General features: G+C 43.7%; 2 protein-coding genes across 2 annotated transcripts; both read right to left on the reverse strand.

The window, feature by feature from the left end:
• Positions 1–273: 273 nt before the first annotated feature.
• LOC147033483 (uncharacterized) lies at positions 274–3,691 on the reverse strand. Its single transcript, XM_085856115.1, has 3 exons — positions 3,278–3,691; positions 2,740–2,880; positions 274–655 (listed from the first exon to the last, which is right to left on the reverse strand). The coding sequence occupies exons 1-3, from the start codon at positions 3,636–3,638 to the stop codon at positions 351–353; spliced, it is 807 nt and encodes a 268-aa protein (XP_085712241.1). The 5' UTR covers positions 3,639–3,691; the 3' UTR covers positions 274–350.
• A 3,190-nt stretch (positions 3,692–6,881) lies between these two features.
• On the reverse strand, positions 6,882–16,947 carry LOC147033484 (uncharacterized). The gene is made up of 3 exons (XM_085856102.1): positions 16,550–16,947; positions 16,038–16,178; positions 6,882–15,092 (listed from the first exon to the last, which is right to left on the reverse strand). Exons 1-3 carry the CDS (start codon positions 16,905–16,907, stop codon positions 14,782–14,784), a joined length of 810 nt encoding a protein of 269 aa, XP_085712228.1. The 5' UTR covers positions 16,908–16,947; the 3' UTR covers positions 6,882–14,781.
• Positions 16,948–19,865: the final 2,918 nt, after the last annotated feature.

Here is a 19,865-nt window from a genome sequence, read left to right on the forward strand (position 1 = left end):
ATAGACCGGGCAAAAGCGCCAAAGCTATCGCTTTGCTAGTTGGTATGCATGCAAGCTGCATCATTATGCACAGACAAAGACTTTGCCTTGCATTAAGTCTACACCGAGACGATCGTTCAGCCTACGAACACCAAGCCTGTAACATTGTCCAAGAGTACACATGTCTGCAACGATAACCAACATCCACGTGTATATAAAAACCCTGCATAAGATAGAAAACGGTGTACTGACGCCCTTTTAACAAAGAATATGGGGGATAAAAGGTCAACAAACTTTTACAAAACAAAAAGTTTTATTTACACATCATCCTTGCCAAACACAATGAATCATTCAAATCAAATAAATTCACTCTAAGATTCCCACATACCCAAATCAGACTTCAGCTTTTCAACTTCGAGGATTGCTTTCGATTTCTGTGCTTCTAACAATTTCTTTTTCGCTATATTTTTTTCTATCGTCGACATCATCCATTGCTTAAAGAGGACAATCTCTTCGTCGGTTTCCGGAGTGATCACCAACTGCCATTTCCGCCCTTTTCGTTCTGAGCCATTCCCCACGTTGGAACAGGCCAAGTAGTGCTTGGACACCGACGACAGCCAGGATATATCAAAGTCTTCTGTGAGCTTGGGTACCATTGCTGAAGAGGCGGCCACGTCTGTGACAGGAATTGAGGATATCCAAAATCAATATGAGAACAAGTATTTCACATTCAAGGCATTTGTTATGAAATTCTGCTCAAACAGTCAAAATGTACGAATGTTGTGGCATCTTTGCATCAGGGCTGTTTCACAGTCATGGTCATTTCTGGTATTTTGTACCCTTGTATGCTAAATAGCTAAATGAGAGGCTGTAGTATCTCTGCCATTAGGGCCAGTCGTTGGTACTAGTGATGGCACAACTTGGACCACTTTTTATTTGACAAAAAATGTCAATTGTTGGCAGAATGGCATAGCTGTCTCATTTTCTCCAGGTACACTGCATTCACAGTGTATAAACAAATACAAGCAGAAATTGGGACTTTTATTTGTTGTTGCATCAATTTAATACCTCTTCTGTACTTTGTCCACAACATATTATTCATTTCAGACTATGAATATTTATTTCACCCTCAATAAATATGTCCCACCGTTCGTCCATCAAAAAACGTCCTCTCCGGAAATGCATATTGTAGAAGAATTTTTTTATATAAATAAAGGGTCTTTTTTTAAAAGTTTATTGTGTGTTTTACCAAGTGTGTATATACCTGCACTGATATTATGCTACAAAGTTTGAGTGTAACCAATAACCTTCTATTTGCATGGCCTGCACTGATTGCCTTACATGTGTCCGTCAAAAATGTGTCCTCTCCGGAAACACCTAAACTGCCACGAGTTATAAGGAAACTACTTGCTGGCTATAAATAAACTATATTCATTCAGATGCTCCAAAAATCTGGATATAAGTATTGTAATTAACAATGTTGGATTTGGAGAAATAGAAATATAAAAATATTGAGTTTGAATTTTTAGTGCTTGTGAGACAAACTTGGTACCCTCATTGTGAAACAGCCCATAAGGGCTGTTTTTATATATATATATATATATATATATATATATATATATATATATATATATATATATATATATATATATATATATATATATATATATATATATATATATATATATGTGTGTGGTACGTAAGGGGTAGGGTGTAGATAACAATAATCTCACAGCCTGATGGTCTCGGCATGTATTTTTTTTTTTAAGGGAGTACAATTGTTATAAACTTAAAAGAAAAACACCATGGTGACACATATCAGGTGGTATCTTCATTAACCTCCGCCATCTTAGAAGATGGATGGAGGTTACTGTTTTCACCCCTTTCTGTTTGTTTGTTTGTTTGTTTGTTTGTGAACAGCATTACGGAAAAACTCCGACGGATTTCGACGAAACTTGGTGGGGGGGGAGGGGGTTCGGTATGGTCCAAGGATCATGGCATTAAATTTTGGACTTGGTCCCCCCCCCAAAAAAAAAATTTAGAGAAAAAAAATTATTTTTTTTTGCATTTCTACATGTTTTAAGCGATTTCCAACCCCCCCCCAAAAAAAAATTTAGAGAAATTTTTTTTTGTATTTCTACATGTTTTAAGTGATTTCCAACCCCTCCCAAAAAAATTGTTACCCTCCCCCTCCCAAAAAAGGGAATTTTTTTTTTTGCATTTCTACATGTTTTAAGTGATTTCCAACCCCCCCCCCCAAAAAAAAATCGTTACGCGCCCGCAAAAAAAATTGTTAGAGGAAATATGTATTTTTTTTTTTGCATTTCTACATGTTTTAAGTGATTTCCACCCCCCCCCCCCAAAAAAATTGTTCGAGAAAAAAAAAATTTTTTTTTTTACATTTCTACATGTTTTAAGTGATTTCCAACCCCCCCAAAAAATTGTTCGAGAAAAAAAAAATTTTGCAACTTTTTTTTCAACAAAATTTAGATTTCTTTTTTTGCATTTCTTCATGTTTGAGGTGATTTCCAACCCACCCGCCCCCCCCCCCAAAAAAAAAATGTTGGAGAAAACTACAACTCTGTCAGCACTGTTGACATATTTAATGAATAAGATATAAGGTTCACTTGAGTGACCCAGCAGTATTGACGGCGGAGGTTTTGCACTCTCCCGAGTGCTCCCCCTCTAGTTGTAGGTTATATTTATCTAAAGTCCTGTCCCTTGCCGGCTCAGTTCCATCTTTCTACACAATGGACTCACCCAATGGTGTGCAGACAGTTCGTGCCACGGCGGGCTTCATTGTTACATCTCTCTCCTGGATGGACTCATCCAATGGTCCATCTGTGCTGATCCCGGGAGTGGAGCAATTCCACTGTGTGTCAAACCTGTCTTTCCCAGCAACTGAAACAATGTTTTATCACAAACAGGTTTTTGTTTTTTAGCAGCACAAGTGAGTGAGTTTGTGTTTAAGGGTTCAACAGCACAATATCAAGCTGACTTATTAACATAATATAGTCCATCATGCTGATGAGGAAGGAAAGCTGCAAAATTAGGATCCACAATATATTTAAATTCTATGGATTCAATATAAATATTTTTTTATCCAGGCAAGTGGGTGTAGGGGTGGAGGGGGTGAGGGGGGTGGAGGGCGTGAGGGTGGAGGGGTGAGGGGTGAGGGGTGGAGGGGGTGAGGAAAGGATGGTTGGAGGAGTGAGGTTATGGAGGGAGTGTTGAAGGGTTTGGGTGGGATGGGGTGGGGTGAGGTGACGGGTGCACACGTGGGGAGTGTTGTACCGACCTTCACCACCATGAGTCCCATTGCTGTGATTACCAACGACACTCAGAACCAGTTCCAAGTGGGGGAATTCCTTCGTGGAAAGTGGAGCCCCAGTTCTTTGATGCTCCTTCAACATCTTCGTCGCTTGACATTTTAATTGATTCCATTTACTTTTCACACCCCTCTCGGTCCTTTCAAACACTCCACCATTACATAAATTTACCTTGTCTGTAATTGCTTCCCAAATGCTGCTTTTCTCTTGGTTTGTCGCGGCGAACTGGTCCCTTGACAGTAGATCCGTTTTAACACTCGCTATCTCGAATAACAAACATCGAATCTCCCGGTCGGAAAAATTACTCTTACGGTGCTTCTTTGGAGCCATGTTGCCAAGGACACGTTGAGCATTCTGCGCATGCGCAGGAGGCCGAGAGCGCGGAGGAAAACCCGGAGATGGAATGGATCACGGACTTCCACGAGGAAATTCGACGCAGGAGGACGAGGAGGTTATTCAGCCCATCATGCCCGTGTCACACCAACAACGCAATAAAATTATCAACACAACATAAAAGAGCAATCAGAGATTGCACACTCTCACCAGGACTTGTCCTGTGTGGTGTATTTTGTGTCCTGGTGTGGTACGTCATAAATAAGAGACATAACTAGCTAGAACTGACGCTTTATAAATGCTGGCAGTGATGACCAGGTACCAAGAAGTCCCACTTTGATCAGACACCTGACCCTGACCCATGAGGTTTTTTTTTTTTTTAATTGTTATTCAATTTAATTTATAATTGAACAAGTCTGAAGACGACGATGGTTCACGACCGGTGTTTGACGATGTCGATTGTTTCAGAAGTCAAGGATGAGACAATGTGATAATGTTTGACCAAGTTATAAAAATTATCAACATGATGTGATACGAGTGACAGGTTATTAGCTGCAAAATGTTGAAAACCCGGTTTCGTTCAACAACTTTCAAAATTTGACCTTTGCATAACCTTTAAAGGTCACAAAACAATGTTGTGGACATTAAAATAAGGAAACAGGATACGTGCTATAGCTTATTGGAGTTAGTTCGTCGAAGAAGGTCGAAAACCCGGTTCGATTCCCACAACTTTGAAAATTTGACCTTTGTGGCCTTTAAAGGTCAAAGGTCAAGGATAATGACCTTTGGTGAAAAACTTCCTCTGGAACATTCCAGGAACAATATAACGTCATTTCGGCTCTATGGCATTTCGCACTCCTCGGATTATCCATACTTTGATGAAATCAGCGTAAAAAACAAACTTGAAGGGGGCGCCACGGGCAAGGTGTTCGAGATAGAGAAAAATGGTCTCAAGACTTTAGGTGAGGAATGACCTCAAGATTATGCATAAAAACTATTGTCATCCCAGCTCTCAAAGTTTGGGCGGTCGTATGATTTTTATGTCAAAATTCGAAATTTTCTAAGTTTTTGACCTTGTGACCTTGACCTTGGGACGAAAATGAAAAATCGCACAACGACAAGTTTTCGATAATTCATTTTTCTATTCAAATACCGAAGAACCCATTGCATTCAGTCAATTCCCTCGGAGAAGATAGATTTTTAATCCGACTACCCCCTAAAAAATAGCTATTTTTTGGGCGTGACTCCGCCCACAATGGGCGTAGCTCCGCCCTCATCCAGGAAGACACAACTTGACATTGATATCGAACACATAACCAAGTTTCATCAAGATCGGATCAAAGTCCACTGAGTTATGCTCTGGACAGACAGACACACAGACACAGATATAACGAATATCGTGGTCATTCTGGCTGGTGCTCGTGAACCAATTCAAATAAATTCAATTCAAATCAAATGGAAGACCAAATAGTTACAGTCCTGCTTTGGAGTCATCAGAAGGAACCCGAACAAGTAAAAAGCAAAGATTAAGTCATCAGGAGGGAACCTGGATAGGATTCACATTTCAGCTGCTCCTCCTAAACCCTCAACCCCCATTCAGGCATAGCCAAGTGAGCCTCATTCAAAAAATAAAAATAAAAATAGAATCCAGATCAAAAAACAAATAATTCTGGCGGCCATTCCATGTGAATGATTATGTTGAAATTTAAAGCATGTATTCCACATCACTACGAGATCATAATTGTGAAGTTACGTGTCAATTGATTAAGCGGTTTTAGAGAAAACATTATTTAATATTTTCTGCAATCCAATATGGCTGCCAAACCCTGTTCCCATCCTGTGCTGCCATTTTGGCTGCTGATTGCATCATTGGTTGGGGGCACGGCTATGCCGCTGATGCAGTGCCCCTATTACCAGTATACTGGTGCTCATTTCGCCGACCTCGGAAGGATAACAGGCTGAGTCAACCACACCAGGTGTTAATTCAGTTGTCAATGGGGCTCAAACTCAGGACCTGAGGATACCAAGCCACCACCCAAACCGCTAAGCCAGCACCAGGTTTGGCACCAAACCCTGTGATCTAGCAATTATTACTTAACAAACTTGTACACCCATGGCTTGGAGAACATTTGTCTGAAGTTTCACCTCGATCTGTCCAGCCATTCTGAAGAATAAGATTTTTATAGGTTCTCGAGTAAATCCAACATGGCTACCCAATCACATGACCTATGATGTCATATGTGACAACCTTTTGTTCCTCATGGATAGGCAGTCATATGTGTAAAGCTTCACCTTGATCTGTTTCGCCACTTCAGAGAAGATTCCTGCAGGTTTTTTTGTTTTTTTTAAACAATATGGCTGCCGAATCACGTGACCGATGACGTCAGCAAAATATTTTCTGTGGACCATTTTATCCCGAGATGGCCCTCAAAAATTTTCATACTGATCAGATGTAGCATTCCACATATGGAATTATGACGTCATATTGAAGGCTCCTATGACATCATAAAAAAAATCAAACTCATTCCCCATGAGGAGTACTTCCTGTGTGCCGAGTTTCATTTTTTTCCTTGGTGCGGTTTCAGAGATACAGAGGTCCAATATTTTTCCATTTTTCCAACATGGCTGCCACAACACGTGATATATGACGTCATTGTTATCATACAAACATTCTACATGAGTAGTCGCATCTCTGGTGAAAATTTTGTCTCAATCCGACAAGCGGATGTGGAGAAAAACAGAAAAGTTCTGTGCGGACAAACAGACAGACAAACAAACGGAATAAAATGCAATTCCCTCTCCAAAAATGGGAAATGTTTTTCTTTTTTAATGAAGTATTTATTGTGGGATTTTTTTTTTGTAGTTTTTTTGTTTTTTTCCTTCTTCTCAGGGGATGGTACATGGGCTTGGGTAAAAAAAACACACAACAACCACACAACACCCCTTGACAAGACCCCCACCAACACTCCGTACACATGCACGCAATCACCCATCAATGATCAAAGTACCTAAAAGTCCTGCAAACATCTCCACACCCCTCCATCTCCAATACTTCCAGATAACGATCTAAATCAAATTTTAACTTATCCACTGTTTCTGCAGCCACTACGTTTTCAGGGAAACCATTCCATGTATTAACTACAGTACTCTCTGCCTTAGCACTCTCAGGCTATTGGGCCCTGGTCCTATCACTGTCGACTTTGCTCAATATTTATTCTGCAATTATGTCTCTGCCCTTCATCATTTTTTTTTTGTTGTTGTTACAATAAATGGATGAGGTGTGTGTGTGTGTGTGTGGCATAATTTTTGTCTATTGTGACCCAAAGGTCACAAAAGTCCCCGAGACCCCAAAAGACCCTGAAGACTCGAAATTCCAAAAAGTCCCTGAGGACCCAAAAGTCACAAAAAGTCCCCAATGACCCAAAGGTCACAAAAGTCCCCAAGGATCCAAAGGTCTCAAAAACCCCCCAAGGATCCAAAAGTCTCCAAGGACCCAAAAAGTCTCTGAGGACCCAAAAGTCCCCAGAAGTTGCTGAGGACCCAAAGGTTTCTGAGGAGCCAAAAGTACTCAAGGACCCCAAAGTCTGCAAAGACCCTGAGGAACCAAAAAATCCTCGGGGATCAAAAAGTCCCAAAAAGTCCCCAAGGACCCAAAAATTCCTGAGGACCCTAACATACCAGAAGTCCCCAAGGTTCCAAAAGTCCCAAAACTCCCCTGAGGACCCAAAAGTCACTGAGGAACCAAAAGTCCCCAAGGACCCAAAGGTCCCAAAAGTACTCAAGGACCCAAAAAATCCTCAGGGATCAAAAAGATCCAAAAAGTCCCCAAGGACCCAAAAATTCCTGAGGACCCTAACATACCAAAAGTCTCCAAGGTTCCAAAAGTCCCTGAGGATCCCAAAGTCCCCAATGACCCAAAGGTCACAAAAGTCCCCAAGGATCCAAAAGTCTCTGAGGATCCAAAAAGTGTCTGAGGACCCAAAGGTCCCAAAAAGACTCTGAGGACCCAAAAGTCCCCAAAAGTTGCTGAGGACCAAAAAGGTCCCTGAGGATCCAAAAGTCCCTGAGGACCCACAAGTTGCTGAGGGACTTATTACTGAGGATCCAAAAGTCCCTGAGGACCCAAAAGTCCCCAAAAGTCCTCAAGAACCTCAAAGTCTGAAAAGACCATGAGGACCCAAAAAGTCCTCAGGGATCCAAAAGTCCCAAAAAGTCCCCAAAAATCCCTGAGAACCATAAGATACCAAAAGTCCCCAAGGACCCAAAAGTCCCCTGAGGACCCAAAAATTCCCCACGGACTCAAAAGTCCCTGAGGACCCAAAAGCCACAAAAAGTTCCCAAGGGCCCAAAAGTCCCTAAAAGTTCCTGTGGACCCAAAAGTTAAAGAAGTTCCTGAGGACCCAAAAGTTCCCAAGGATCCCAAAGTCCCAAAAGACCATGAGCACCAAAAAACTCTGAGGCCCCAAAAGTCCCAAAAAGTTCCCAAGGACCCAAAAGTTCCTGAGTACCAAAAAGTCCCAAAAGTTTTCATTGGCCCAAAAGTCCCAAAAATTCCAATGGACCCAAAAGTTTCAGAAGTTCCCAAGGACCCAAAAGCATCTGAGGACCCAAAACTTCCCAAGGACCCAAAAGTTCCTGAGGACACAAAAACTCCAAGGACCCCAAAGCCACAAAAGTTCCAAAGGACCCAAAAGGCCCAATTGACCAAAAGGTTTCAGAAGTTCCTGAGGACCCAAAAGTTCCTGAGGACCCAAAAGTCCCCGAGGACCCAGAAGACCAAAAGAACCCAAAAACTGTAGATCCTGTCCCCAGGACCTTTTAAGACTCGACGATATGACAAAAAATCTGTTAGAATCCCCATGTTTTAAACGCACACCATGTTAAGGAATATAAAGCAGCTTAATATGTCCTTCGACCACGGCATGGCATTCCAATTAGAAAATATATAACAAAAACAATAACATTGCAACAAAGCAAACATTAATGAACACTAATAATATTTACAACAATAATAAGAATAGTAGTGCCATATGACAATAATAATAATAATGAACATATAATTCCCACGCTGGCCCCCAGCACCTCTGGGCTAAGTGAAAGACAAGCTAATGCTGAAGAAGTACAGGCGGTGGGTACACAACAAGGCTGTGAAGACCAAGAAAAATTTGGTCCATCGGACCAACGGGCCCCCGACATATCGAAAACATCTCTATCATATCTCCTCGTAACCGCCTCATTTCTTGTGTATAAAGTCCCGTCTCCTTTAGCCGTTCCTCTTAGCTTGAGTCCAGCTAGGCCGGAATCAATCGAGTAGCCCCTACCCTGTGTCGGCTCCCTGCATCTAGTAGCCCAAAATTAAAACCCTCTCCATGTTCAGTGCTATGTCCTTCCTAAGTTGTGGTGACCAAAACTGCACACATTATTCTAGATGTGGCCCTCACTAAATTCCTGTGCAATGTTAAAACCACCTCTTTTGATTTATAAATGATCCCCCTCCGGATACAACTTAAAACCCTAATCGCTTTACCTAAAGCTACCTGGCGCTGTGCTGCCTGCTTACACCCTCGTATCTATTACCACCCCCAGATCCTTCTCCTGTGTGACACGTCCAAAATTACAGCTTACATCCTCTTAGCAAGACATCCTCCCACTCACAGCCACTCTTTGCTTCCTACCACTAAGCCAGTTTGCAATCCGATTAGCTACCTGACCAGCCACCCCACATGCCCTCACTTTGGCTATCAACCTCCTATGTGGTACCTTATCAAATACCTTCTTAAAGTCCAGATATACTATGTCCAGGGCCATTCCCTCATCCATCCAGACACTGCTTCATAGAACTCTAAAAGATTTGTTCGACAAGATCTACCTTTGTTAAACCCATGTTGACTACTTTTAATTAGTTTGGATATATTTAAATGGTTCCTCATCTGGTCCTGAATTAATGTCTCCAACATCTTCCCCACAACTGAAGTCAAACTAACAGGTATATAGTTTCTCAATTATTCTCTGGATCCTTTCTTAAATAATGTTGTTACATTTGCTACTCTCTGCCTGGTGTTGGCCTAATGGTGAGAGTTGTGGGTTTGAGATCTGAGGATCCTGAGTTCAAATCCCACTCAGCTGTTGAATCAAAACAAGGTGAGGTTAACTCGACCTGTCATCCTTTCAAGGTCAGCAAAATGAGTGCCAGCATGCTGGTATAGTGTCGGAGTGGCAACCCATCCAGGATTCTGCCCAATAGCCAAGGAGACTGCTTTGGTAGCACCAACCCTCTGCACAGAGTATGGTCCCAATCTCCTCCTCCTACTCTCCAATCCTCCAGTCCCTGTCCTGACTCCAGTGTGCTATTGAAAATATTCGTTAATATCTCACTTACCTTTTCAGCCACCTCTATCAATACTCTCGGGTACATATTATCTGGACCCGGAGCCTTATCTTCTCTAAGAATACCTAGCTGTTCCTTTACTTCCTCCACTCCAACCTGGATCTTCTGTAAAAGCCCTTCTTCACCTCCTTGATCAATACTCTCAGCTATTGGCAATTCTCCCTGCTGTTCCTGTGTAAAAGTTGAAGAAAAATACCTGTTTAATAAGCCTGCCATCTCACTTACCTCACTAACCACTGGTCTGGTCTGGTCCTAACTAACTGGTCCTAACCAGTTATTTTCCCCTGATATACTTAAAGAAAGCCTTGATATTATGTTTAATGTTCTTAGCCATGTCCTTCTCATACTCTCTTTTGGCTTACCGAGTTATTTTCTTAACTTGCCTCTGTTTACTCCGATAGTGATATTAATCTCGCTCCAGTCCTGAAATGTTGTACCGAATAGATGCCTTCTGCTTCTCCAGGTGTCATGGCTATAGTAACAGACTAGTCTGGTCCTGGTGTAGGCTCCATTCACAGCATAGTCAAGGCGTGTTTCGGCTTCAGTCACAGAATAGTCCAGTCTCAGTGTAGGCTCAAGACACAGGATAGTCTTGCTTCGAAATAGGCTCCAGTTACAGAATAGTCTAGTCTCGGTGAGGGCTCCAGTCACAGACTAGTCCTGGTGTAAGCTCCAGTCACAGGCTCGTCTAGTCCCAGTGTCGGCTTCAGTCAAGACTAGACTCGATGTAGTTTCCGGTCACAGACTAGTCTCATCCCAGTGTAGGTTCCAGTCACAGACTATTTCCGGCGTAGCTTGCAGTCACAGACTCGTCCCAGGGTAGGCTCCAGTCACAGCCGAGGCTATTCCCAGTGTAGGTTACACTCACAGACTAGACTAGTCTCGGTGTAGGCTCCAGTCACAAAATAGTCTCGTCCCAGTGTAGGCATCAGTCATAGACTAGTCTAGTCCGGATGTAGACTCCAGTCTTAAACTAGTCCAATACTGGTGTAGGCTCCAGTCACAGATTAGTCCTGGTGTAAGCTCCAGTCACAGACTAGTCCCAGTGTAGGCTCCAGCCACAGACTAGTCCCAGTGCAGGTTCCTGTCACAGACTAGTCGAGTCCTGATATCAGCTCCAGGCACAGACTAGTCGAGTCTTGGTGTAGGCAACAGTCACAGAATAGTCAATCTCGGTGTCAGCTCGTCGTAGACGAGTCTAGTTCCGTTGTCGGCTCCAGTCACAGCCGAGACTATTCCCGGTGTAGGCTCCACTCACAAACTAGTCTCGTCCCGGTGTAGGCTCCAGTCAAAGACTAGTCTCATCCCGGTGTAGGCTCCAGTCAAAGATTAGTCCCGTCCCGGTGTAGTTTCCCGTCACAGAATATTTCCGGCGTAGGTTGCAGTCGCAGACTCGTCCTGGGGTAGGCTCCAGTCACAGCCTAGGCTATTCCCAGTGTAGGCTGCACTCACAGACTAGTCTAGTCCTGGTGTAAGCTCCAGTCACAGAATAGTCTCATCCTAGTGTAGGCTCCAGTCAAAGACTAGTCTCATCCGAGTGTTGGCTCCAGTCATAGACTAGTCCCGGCGTAGGATCCAGTCACAGACTAGTGCTGATGTAGACTCATCACAGACTAGTCTAGTCCTGGTGTAGGCTCCAGTCAAAGACTAGTTCGGGTGTGGGCTGCAGTCACAGACTCATCCCTGTGTAGGCTCCAGTCATAGATGAGTCCCGGTGTATGCTCCAGTCACAGATTAGTGTCGTCCCAATGTAGGCTCCAGTCAGACGAGTGTAGTCCTGGTGTGGGCTCCAGTCACGGACTGGTATAGTCCCATTGTAAGCTCCAGTCACAGACAAATCTCGTCCCAGTGTAGGCGCCAGTCATAGACTAGTCTAGTCCGGATGTAGACTCCAGTCATAAACTCGTCCAATACTGGTGTAGGCTCCAGTCATAGATTAGTCCTGGTGTAAGCTCCAGTCACAGACTAGTCCCCTGTAGGCTCCAGCCACAGACTAGTCCCAGTGCAGGTTCCATTCACAGACTAGTCTAGTCCTGATGTAGGCTCCAGTCACAGATTGGTCTTGTCCAAATGTAGGCCCCAGTCGCAGACGAGTCAAGTCCTGATGTCGGCTCCAGTCACCGACTAATCTAGTCTTGGTATCGGCAAGTCACAGAATAGTCAATCCGGATGTCGGCTCCAGTCACAGACTAGTCTCCTCCCTGTGTAGGCTTCAGTCATAGACCAGCGAGACAGACATAGGTGGCCAGTTTTTATAATAGAGAGCCTACAATCTTTCTGCCAGTGGGAGAATGCCAGTCCTTGGGAATCCACATCCTGCCTTGAGACACCAATGGTGAGAAAGTCCTTGTTTTTGACTCCTTCAACAGGAGCAAGGTGGGAAGCAGGAGAACCAGCCCCGAGGGGGGAGCCAAATTCCACGGAGCTCCCTATGAAACCCTTGTTGCAGTGGCAGCACCAGCGAAATTTTTTTTTTTTATTGGTGCCCCTACATTGCTGTATCTCTCCTTTCTCTTCCTCATTCTAACTTGATTCATCTGCATCCTTCCCAAGGGAATTCCGTTTCTATTCACCTTCCCCTTCCTTTTCATGCTCAATTGATTCTGGTGAATGCATTCTCTCCTGTTTTCTATATTCTTTCTTGGTCATTTTTACTCAAAGGCAGCCAGTACGTTACATAATCCCTTTGCTTCTTCACTCTCCTTACTATTACATTTTTGATGCTGTGCACCACTCATTTTCCCAATTGTCGATTTTTAAATTGTTTGATGAATACAGTGCCATCCATACCCACAACGAGAGCAGAGCCAATGAATGTTCAGCTCAGGTCAATCACAGCTGCATTAGACGAGCATTGCTGTGAATCTTGCTGTTGATTGCTGCCAGTGATTACTGAATGCAATTCTGTCCAAAAATCCCTGGAGAGCCCAATGAAAGTGAAATTTGATTTGAAAGTCACTGCACTTTGTTGAAAATTCGCTGAAAATACGATGGTCATCAAAAATAAAATGTCGGTCATCACTTGCGCATGTGTGACATTTGGAGTAACAATATTTTTTATGATGAAAAATAATCGAAATACAGGAGCGTGTTCCGATAGCAAGTGGCTTGTCTCCTTTGATCCTCCAGGTATACCACATTGACCGAAACATAGGTGCGGTAAAATGGTAGTAACATGAGGCGCACAGTCTCTTAATAGAAAACAAATAATTATGAACATGAGAAATGGTTCAATAAAATCCAAGACAAACAGAACCAAACTATATAAGGATTAAAAGAAAAACTACCATCCTATGGGCCCACAAACACAAAAGTCAACCTGGCACATATAAACCGAGCAGAGAGAGATAATGCAAAGGATGAATCCCAAGCTATGACAGGACTCGAACGTGCAGCCAGGGAGGTGAACCAGAGTCTCAAAACAGGATGCAGGCAGAAGGGGGCATGGAGTTGTCCAGGTGCTGCAGAAATAATGGGAGTGTGGAGATGTCCCAGCGAAGGGCCAAATAGTCAAGCAGCAAATCAGAGTTTCTGCGGTGTCCTCCTTCCAACGATGTCGGCTCTCTGGACTTCGTTTTAGCATGGGATCGGCACTTTTGTCTCTGCTCACTACCTCTCCGTCATGTACATAGACGGGACAAGACTACAAATGAGGTCAGTTCCACGAGGAAGCGTGAACTAATCACCTTCCTGAATGCTGTTAGCCACTACGCATTCCATAAATGGACAAATCCTGCATGCCCAGGCAGATGGCTAATGTGGAGAGATGAATCACCTTCTTCCCCATCTCCCTGTCATTGATAGAAACATGTCATATCACATCATATTTTCAACCAAGCCTTCACCCGTTTTGCCAAAGGCGAAACATGTGGAAAAGACATCCCAGTTTATCTAGCCTAAATCAGACAAGGCTGGTGGGCCACAGAAAAGACAAATAAACCAAACTACATGCAATTATTTAATGTCTTTGGTGTGCAAAGCTACTGGCCCGTATGTATGGACTGGGCATAAATCCCTGTGAAAGTTTTGCATCACAGAAGCCACCAGTTGGAATGCAAAGATAGGGATTAAAAGAATTTAGAAGGACTACTTCTAACGAGGCAGACTCTGCAGAGCTTATGCTGAGACTATTTAAGCCGAGGGGCCCATGTGCACAGGCCGAGCATAAGCCGCAAAGGTATCGCTATGCTAGTCAGTCTGCATGCAAGCTGCATCATTATACACAGACAAAGACATGACCTTCCGTTGCGTGTATATTCGAGACTATCTTTAAATCTACGCACCCTCAGCCTGAATTCATTGTCTAAGGTTACACAAGTCTGCAACAATAGTCAACATCCACATATATATCAAAACCCTGTATAAGACTAGAACAAGTGTGCTGAGGCCCTTGTAAAAATTGGGGGGAAAGGCCAACAAATTTTTACAATACAAAAGGTTTTATTTACACATCATCGTTGCCTAACACAATAAACATTCAAATCAAATTCATTTCCTCTAAAAAAAAAAGCCTGGAGTTGGCTACGGTTAATGTGGCTGGCTGAAGGTCTTAGTGTCTTGAGTTTGAGCCCCTGTCATACCGATGAAATAACACCAGGTGGGTTGACTCGGCCTGTCATCCTTCTGAGGTTGGCACAATTAGTTCAGTACCGGCTTACTTGTAAACAGGGGCACTGTATCAGCAGCAACAGCAGCACTTCCAGAAAATGATGCAACAAGCAGCCATCGGCTGCATATGAAACAACATTCCCTCTAAGATGCCCACATACCCAAGTCATACTTCAGCTTTTCAACTTCTAGGATTGCTTTCAATTTCTGCGCTTCTAACAATTTATTTTTCGCTGTATTTTTTTCGATCGTCGTCGTCATCCATTGCTCAAAGAGGACGATCTCTTCGTTAGATTCTGGAGTAATCACCAACCGCCACTTTCTTTCTGAGGCATTCGCCACGTTGGAAGAGGAGGGCAAGTGGTGCTTAAACACCGATGACAGCCCCGATACGTCAAGGTCTTCTACTAGCTTGGGTACCGTTGCTGAAGAGGCGGCCACGTCTGGGACAGGAACTGCAGATATCCAAAATCAACACAAGAACAAGTATTTCACATTCAAGGTATTTGTTGTGAAATTATGTTCACACAGTCAACGTGTACGAATGTTGTGGCATCTTTGCATAAGGGGTATGTTAGTTGTTGTGTGTAGATAACAATAAGCTACAGATTGATCATCTCGGCATGCATTTTTAAGGGAGTGCAATTGTTATATAGGCTTGTAGCAAGGTATTATGTACACATTTAGGACACGGGGGACCAAAAAAATGAAAGTCATTGTATGATTAAGTTTTGCATATCATTTGTTAGCAAACATCATTGGGGATTCAGGATCTATTTGGGCAGAGCTTAATTCTTCCTCTTTCTATTGCTCTGACAGGGTCAAAGCTCTGACCAAACTAACATCTTAGGATTAAAAGTGCAGATTTCTTTAAAAAAAAACGTTACGTACTTCCTAACGACCTTTGATGTTCTGAATACTGAACACAAACTGGCTTTTGGTATTGATTTTTATATCATAGGGCCATCTTGGCAAACTTATTCTATGGTTATAAAATCAAGCTTATAGCTACCAGTAATTTTGTAGCAGCTTGGTAAATGCAATTTGTTACGTACTTCCTAACATTTTTGATAGCCTGTGTTCGGATAAAAAAAAAAAAAATGCTTTGTAAGCAACTATATCCATTTAGACCCATAGCAAAATATACATTTTCTGAAAGCACAGACACTTGGGCATTATATAAACATTAAGATTGTTTATCTTATTAAAACTGGGTTCAATTTCTAAGCTTTCTCCTCATTTAGGACCACAGTGTACGCAATACCATGCTACAAGCCTAAACTCAAAAGATAAACACCATGGTGAAACTCGTATCAGGTGGTATCTTCATTATCGGTTTCATTTACCTAAAGTTCTATCCATTGCCGACTCGGTTCCATCTCTCTGCCCAACGGACTCACCCAATGGTGTGCGGACAGTTCGGTCCACGACCGGCTCTGTTGTTACATCTCTCTCCTGGATTGACTCATCCAATGGTCCATCTGTGCTGATCCCTGGAGTGGAGCAATTCCACGGTGTGTCAAACCTGTCTTTCCCAGCAACTGAAACAATGTTTATGACAAACAGGTTTTTTTAGCAGCACAAGTGAGTGAGTTTGTGTTTCAGGGTTCAACAGCACAATATCAAGCTGACTCATTAACATAATCTAGTCCATCATGCTGATGAGGAAGGAAAGCTGCACAATTAGGATCCACAATATATTTTAAATGTTTTTTTTTTAAGAGTTTATAATTTAACACCAGAATTACATTGTTTTTAATCGACTCAAGTGGGTGGGAGAGGTGGTTGGATGGGTGATGCTGTGAATGGGGGGGTTGAAGGATTGGGGAGGGGGGTGGGGGTGGGGATGGGGGGTGGGGGTGGGGGAGGATGAGGGTGTATAAGTGGGTATACTCATGTACGATGTACCGACCTTCACTACCACGACTTCCATCGCTGCAATAACGAGCAATACTCAGAATGAGTTCCAAGTGGGGAAAATCCTTCGTGGCAAGCACGTCCCCAGTCCTTGCCCGGTGCTTCGCTGCCTTGGACGCAAGACATTTGAGTTGCCTCCATTTATTTTTCAAACCCCTCTCGGTCCGTTCGTTCGTTCCGTTGCAGAAATTTACGTTCTCTGTAATTGTTTTCCAAATGTTGTTTTCCTTTTGAATCGTCCCGCCGAACTGGTCCTTTGAGAACAGATCTGACTTCGCACTCGCTATCTCGAACAACAAACATCGAATCTCCTTGTCAGAAAAATTACTCTTCCGTCGCTTCTTTGGAGCCATGTTGTTGTCAGGCAGAGGACGCGTCGAGCTCTCTGCGCATGCGTGGGAGGGCCGAGAGTGGAGCGCAAAACCCGGAGATGGAATGGATCACGGACTTCATGCTCCGAATGAAACGTTTACCTTAAAACGAGTTTTAATCTGTTATGTGTCTTTGGTGGTGGTGTCCGTGTTTGTAGTGATCGTGGAGGGCGGTCAGCTGAAGCTTGTCTGTGGTGCCTTCACAGGACCACGGCAAAGACGAGTCTCAAGTGTAGGTTCCATTCACAAATTAGTCTAAATCCCGGTGTAGGTTTAATTAACAGACGAGACCCGGTGTGGCCTCCAGTCACAGACCAGTCCTGGTGTAGGCTCCAGTCACATACTGGACCCGGTGTATGCTCCAGTCACAGTCTAGTTCCGGTGTAGGCTCCAGTTGCAGACTAGTCCCGGTGTGGGTTCCATTCGCAAGATAGTCCTGGTGTACGTTCCATTTGCAGACTAGTCCCGGAGTAGGTTCCATTCGCCGACTCGTCCTGGTGTGGGTTCCATTTGCAGACCAGTTCCAGTGTCGGTTCCATTCGCAGACTCGTCCCGGTGTAGGTTCCATTCGCAGGATAGTCCCAGTGGAGGTTCCATTCACACACTAGTTCCAGAATAAGTTCCATTTGCAGACTAGTCCCAGTGTAGGTTTCATTCGCAGGCTAGTCCTAGTGGAGGTTCCATCCACAGACTAGTTCCAGAAGAGGTTCCATTTACAGACAGGTCCCAGTGTTGGATCCATTTGCAGACTAGTCCCAGTGGAGGTTCCATTCACAGACTAGTTCCAGTTGCAGACTAGTCCCGGTGTAGGATCCATTCGCAAGCTAGTCCCAGTGGAGGTTCCATTCACAGACTAGTTCCAGAATAGGTTCCAGTTGCAGACTAGTCCTGGTGTAGGATCCATTCACAGGCTAGTTCCAGAATAGGTTCCATTCGCAGACTCATCCCGGAGTAGGTTCCATTCACATGCTAGTCCTGGTTTAGGTTCCATTCGCAGACTAGTCCCAGTGTAGGTTCCATTCACAGACATGTCTCACTGTAGGCCCCAGTCACAGACTAGTCCCGGTGTAAGTTCTATTCACAGACTCGTCCCAGTGTACATTCAATTTGCGGACTAGTCCCGGTTTAGGTTCCATTCGCAGACTAGTCCCTGTGTAGGTTCCAGTCACAGAGTAGTGTAATCCCAGGGGAGGCTCCAATCACGACTAGTCCTGGTGTAGGCTCCAGTCTCAGATTAGCCTAATTCCAGTTTAGGTTCCATTCACAGACTAGTCCCAGTGTAGGTTCCAGTCCCAGTGTAGAGACTGTGTAGGGACTACACTGTAGGTCCCAGTGTAGGTCCCAGTGTAGGGAGTACACAGAGTAGTGTAGTCCCAGGGAGGCTCCAGTCATGACTCGTCCTGGTGTAGGCTCCAGTTTCAGACTAGCCTAATCCCAGTGTAGGCTCCAGTCACAGAGTAGTGTAGTCCCAGGGAGGCTCCAGTCATGACTCGTCCTGGTGTAGGCTCCAGTCTCAGACTAGCCTAATCCCAGTGTAGGCTCCAGTCATGACTAGTCCTGGTGTAGGTTCTAGTCAGAGAGTAGTGTAGTCCCAGGGGAGGCTCCAGTCACGACTAGTCCCAGTGTAGGTTCCAGTTTCAGACTAATCTCGGTCCAGTGTAGGCTCCAGTCATGACTAGTCCTTGTGTAGGAAGGCTCCAGCCACAGACTGGTCTCGTCCCGATGTAAGCTCCAGTCGCAAACGAGTCTAGTCTCAGTTCACCCGCGTCCAGGAGAGTATTCTGGATGAAATCGTAACAATTACCATTTTCTGTGTAATCATGGTTCCTTACAAGGAACTTCAACACACGAGGAGGTCCTGATGCTCATCGAAGCCTGCGCTACATTATACAACCTATGGTTGTTTGGCTCTTTGTAAATGCTGAGTAACAAACAAGGAAGCAAGACCGACCATTTTAAAACTCTTTGGTATGACTCAGGCGCGATTCGAACCACCGAACCCCAAGATTCAGAGTTGGTGTTCTATAACTACTACACCACCAAAGCTGATGACGTGGAGGAACTGGCCTGTGCTATTTATTCCAGCAGTTTAACAAACGTCGGGGTAGAATAGAAAGATAAATGATCGCCAGTTGAATAGATAAGAAACATCCATTGAGAAAAAAAAAACACACACACATGTTTTGCCAACCTCAGAAGGATGACAAGCTGAGTCAACCCACCTGGTGTTAATTCAACATGTTAAAAGGGCTTGAACTATATACGCGAGGATCTTAAGCCAGCCACCTTATCCGTTAAGCCAACACCAGGCTTCTTGGCATGGGTTATGGACCTCATGTTTAATTCTTAAGTCACATTGGGTCAAAGATCAGATATAGGGCGTTTCAGATTTATTGAATAAAGATTTCAATTCAACCAGTTATGGCTGAAATACTATTGAACCGATGACGTCATAATTATTGCCATATTTAGCCCATGAGGGAGTTGATGATGTGTCACCAAGTTTGATTATTTTTCGTTGAGCGGTTTTGGAGAAAATAACGTCCAATTTTTTTTCCCCACTTTAATCCGATACAGCTGCCGCACCAAGTGACCTATGACGTCATAAATTCAATTTTTCACTCACATCTGGTCAAAGGTCAGAGATATAAAGTTTCAGAATTTTGGACAAGGATTTCAATTCAACCAGTTATGGCTGAAATACCATTGAACCGATGACGTCATCATTATTGCCATATTTATCCCATGGGGGAGTTGATGATGTGTACCAAGTTTGATTATTTTTCGTTGAGCAGTTTTGGAGAAAATAGCGTCCAATTTTTTTTCCCACTTTAATCCGATACAGCTGCCACGCCAAGTGACCTATGACGTCATAAATTTAATCCTTCACTCACATCTATCTGGTCAATGATCAAATATATTGTTGAAGATTCGGCGGCG

This window comes from Eptatretus burgeri, chromosome 2 (assembly GCF_056783735.1).
Source record: "Eptatretus burgeri isolate ZD-2024b chromosome 2, Ebu_testis_v1, whole genome shotgun sequence".
In the NCBI taxonomy this organism is placed as follows: Eukaryota; Metazoa; Chordata; class Myxini; order Myxiniformes; family Myxinidae; genus Eptatretus; species Eptatretus burgeri.

Bases quoted from the DNA above. Each gene is read 5' to 3' on its own strand.
- LOC147033483 (XM_085856115.1), bottom strand. From the start codon at position 3,638: ATGGCTCCAAAGAAGCACCGTAAGAGTAATTTTTCCGACCGGGAGATT. The intron at 2,881-3,277 runs GTCGGTACAACA...ACATTGTTTCAG, and splicing joins TGGGACTCATGGTGGTGAAG to TTGCTGGGAAAGACAGGTTT. The intron at 656-2,739 runs GTGAGTCCATTG...TTCCTGTCACAG, and splicing joins AACTGTCTGCACACCATTGG to ACGTGGCCGCCTCTTCAGCA.
- LOC147033484 (XM_085856102.1), bottom strand. From the start codon at position 16,907: ATGGCTCCAAAGAAGCGACGGAAGAGTAATTTTTCTGACAAGGAGATT. The intron at 16,179-16,549 runs GTCGGTACATCG...ACATTGTTTCAG, and splicing joins TGGAAGTCGTGGTAGTGAAG to TTGCTGGGAAAGACAGGTTT. The intron at 15,093-16,037 runs GTGAGTCCGTTG...GGATATCTGCAG, and splicing joins AACTGTCCGCACACCATTGG to TTCCTGTCCCAGACGTGGCC.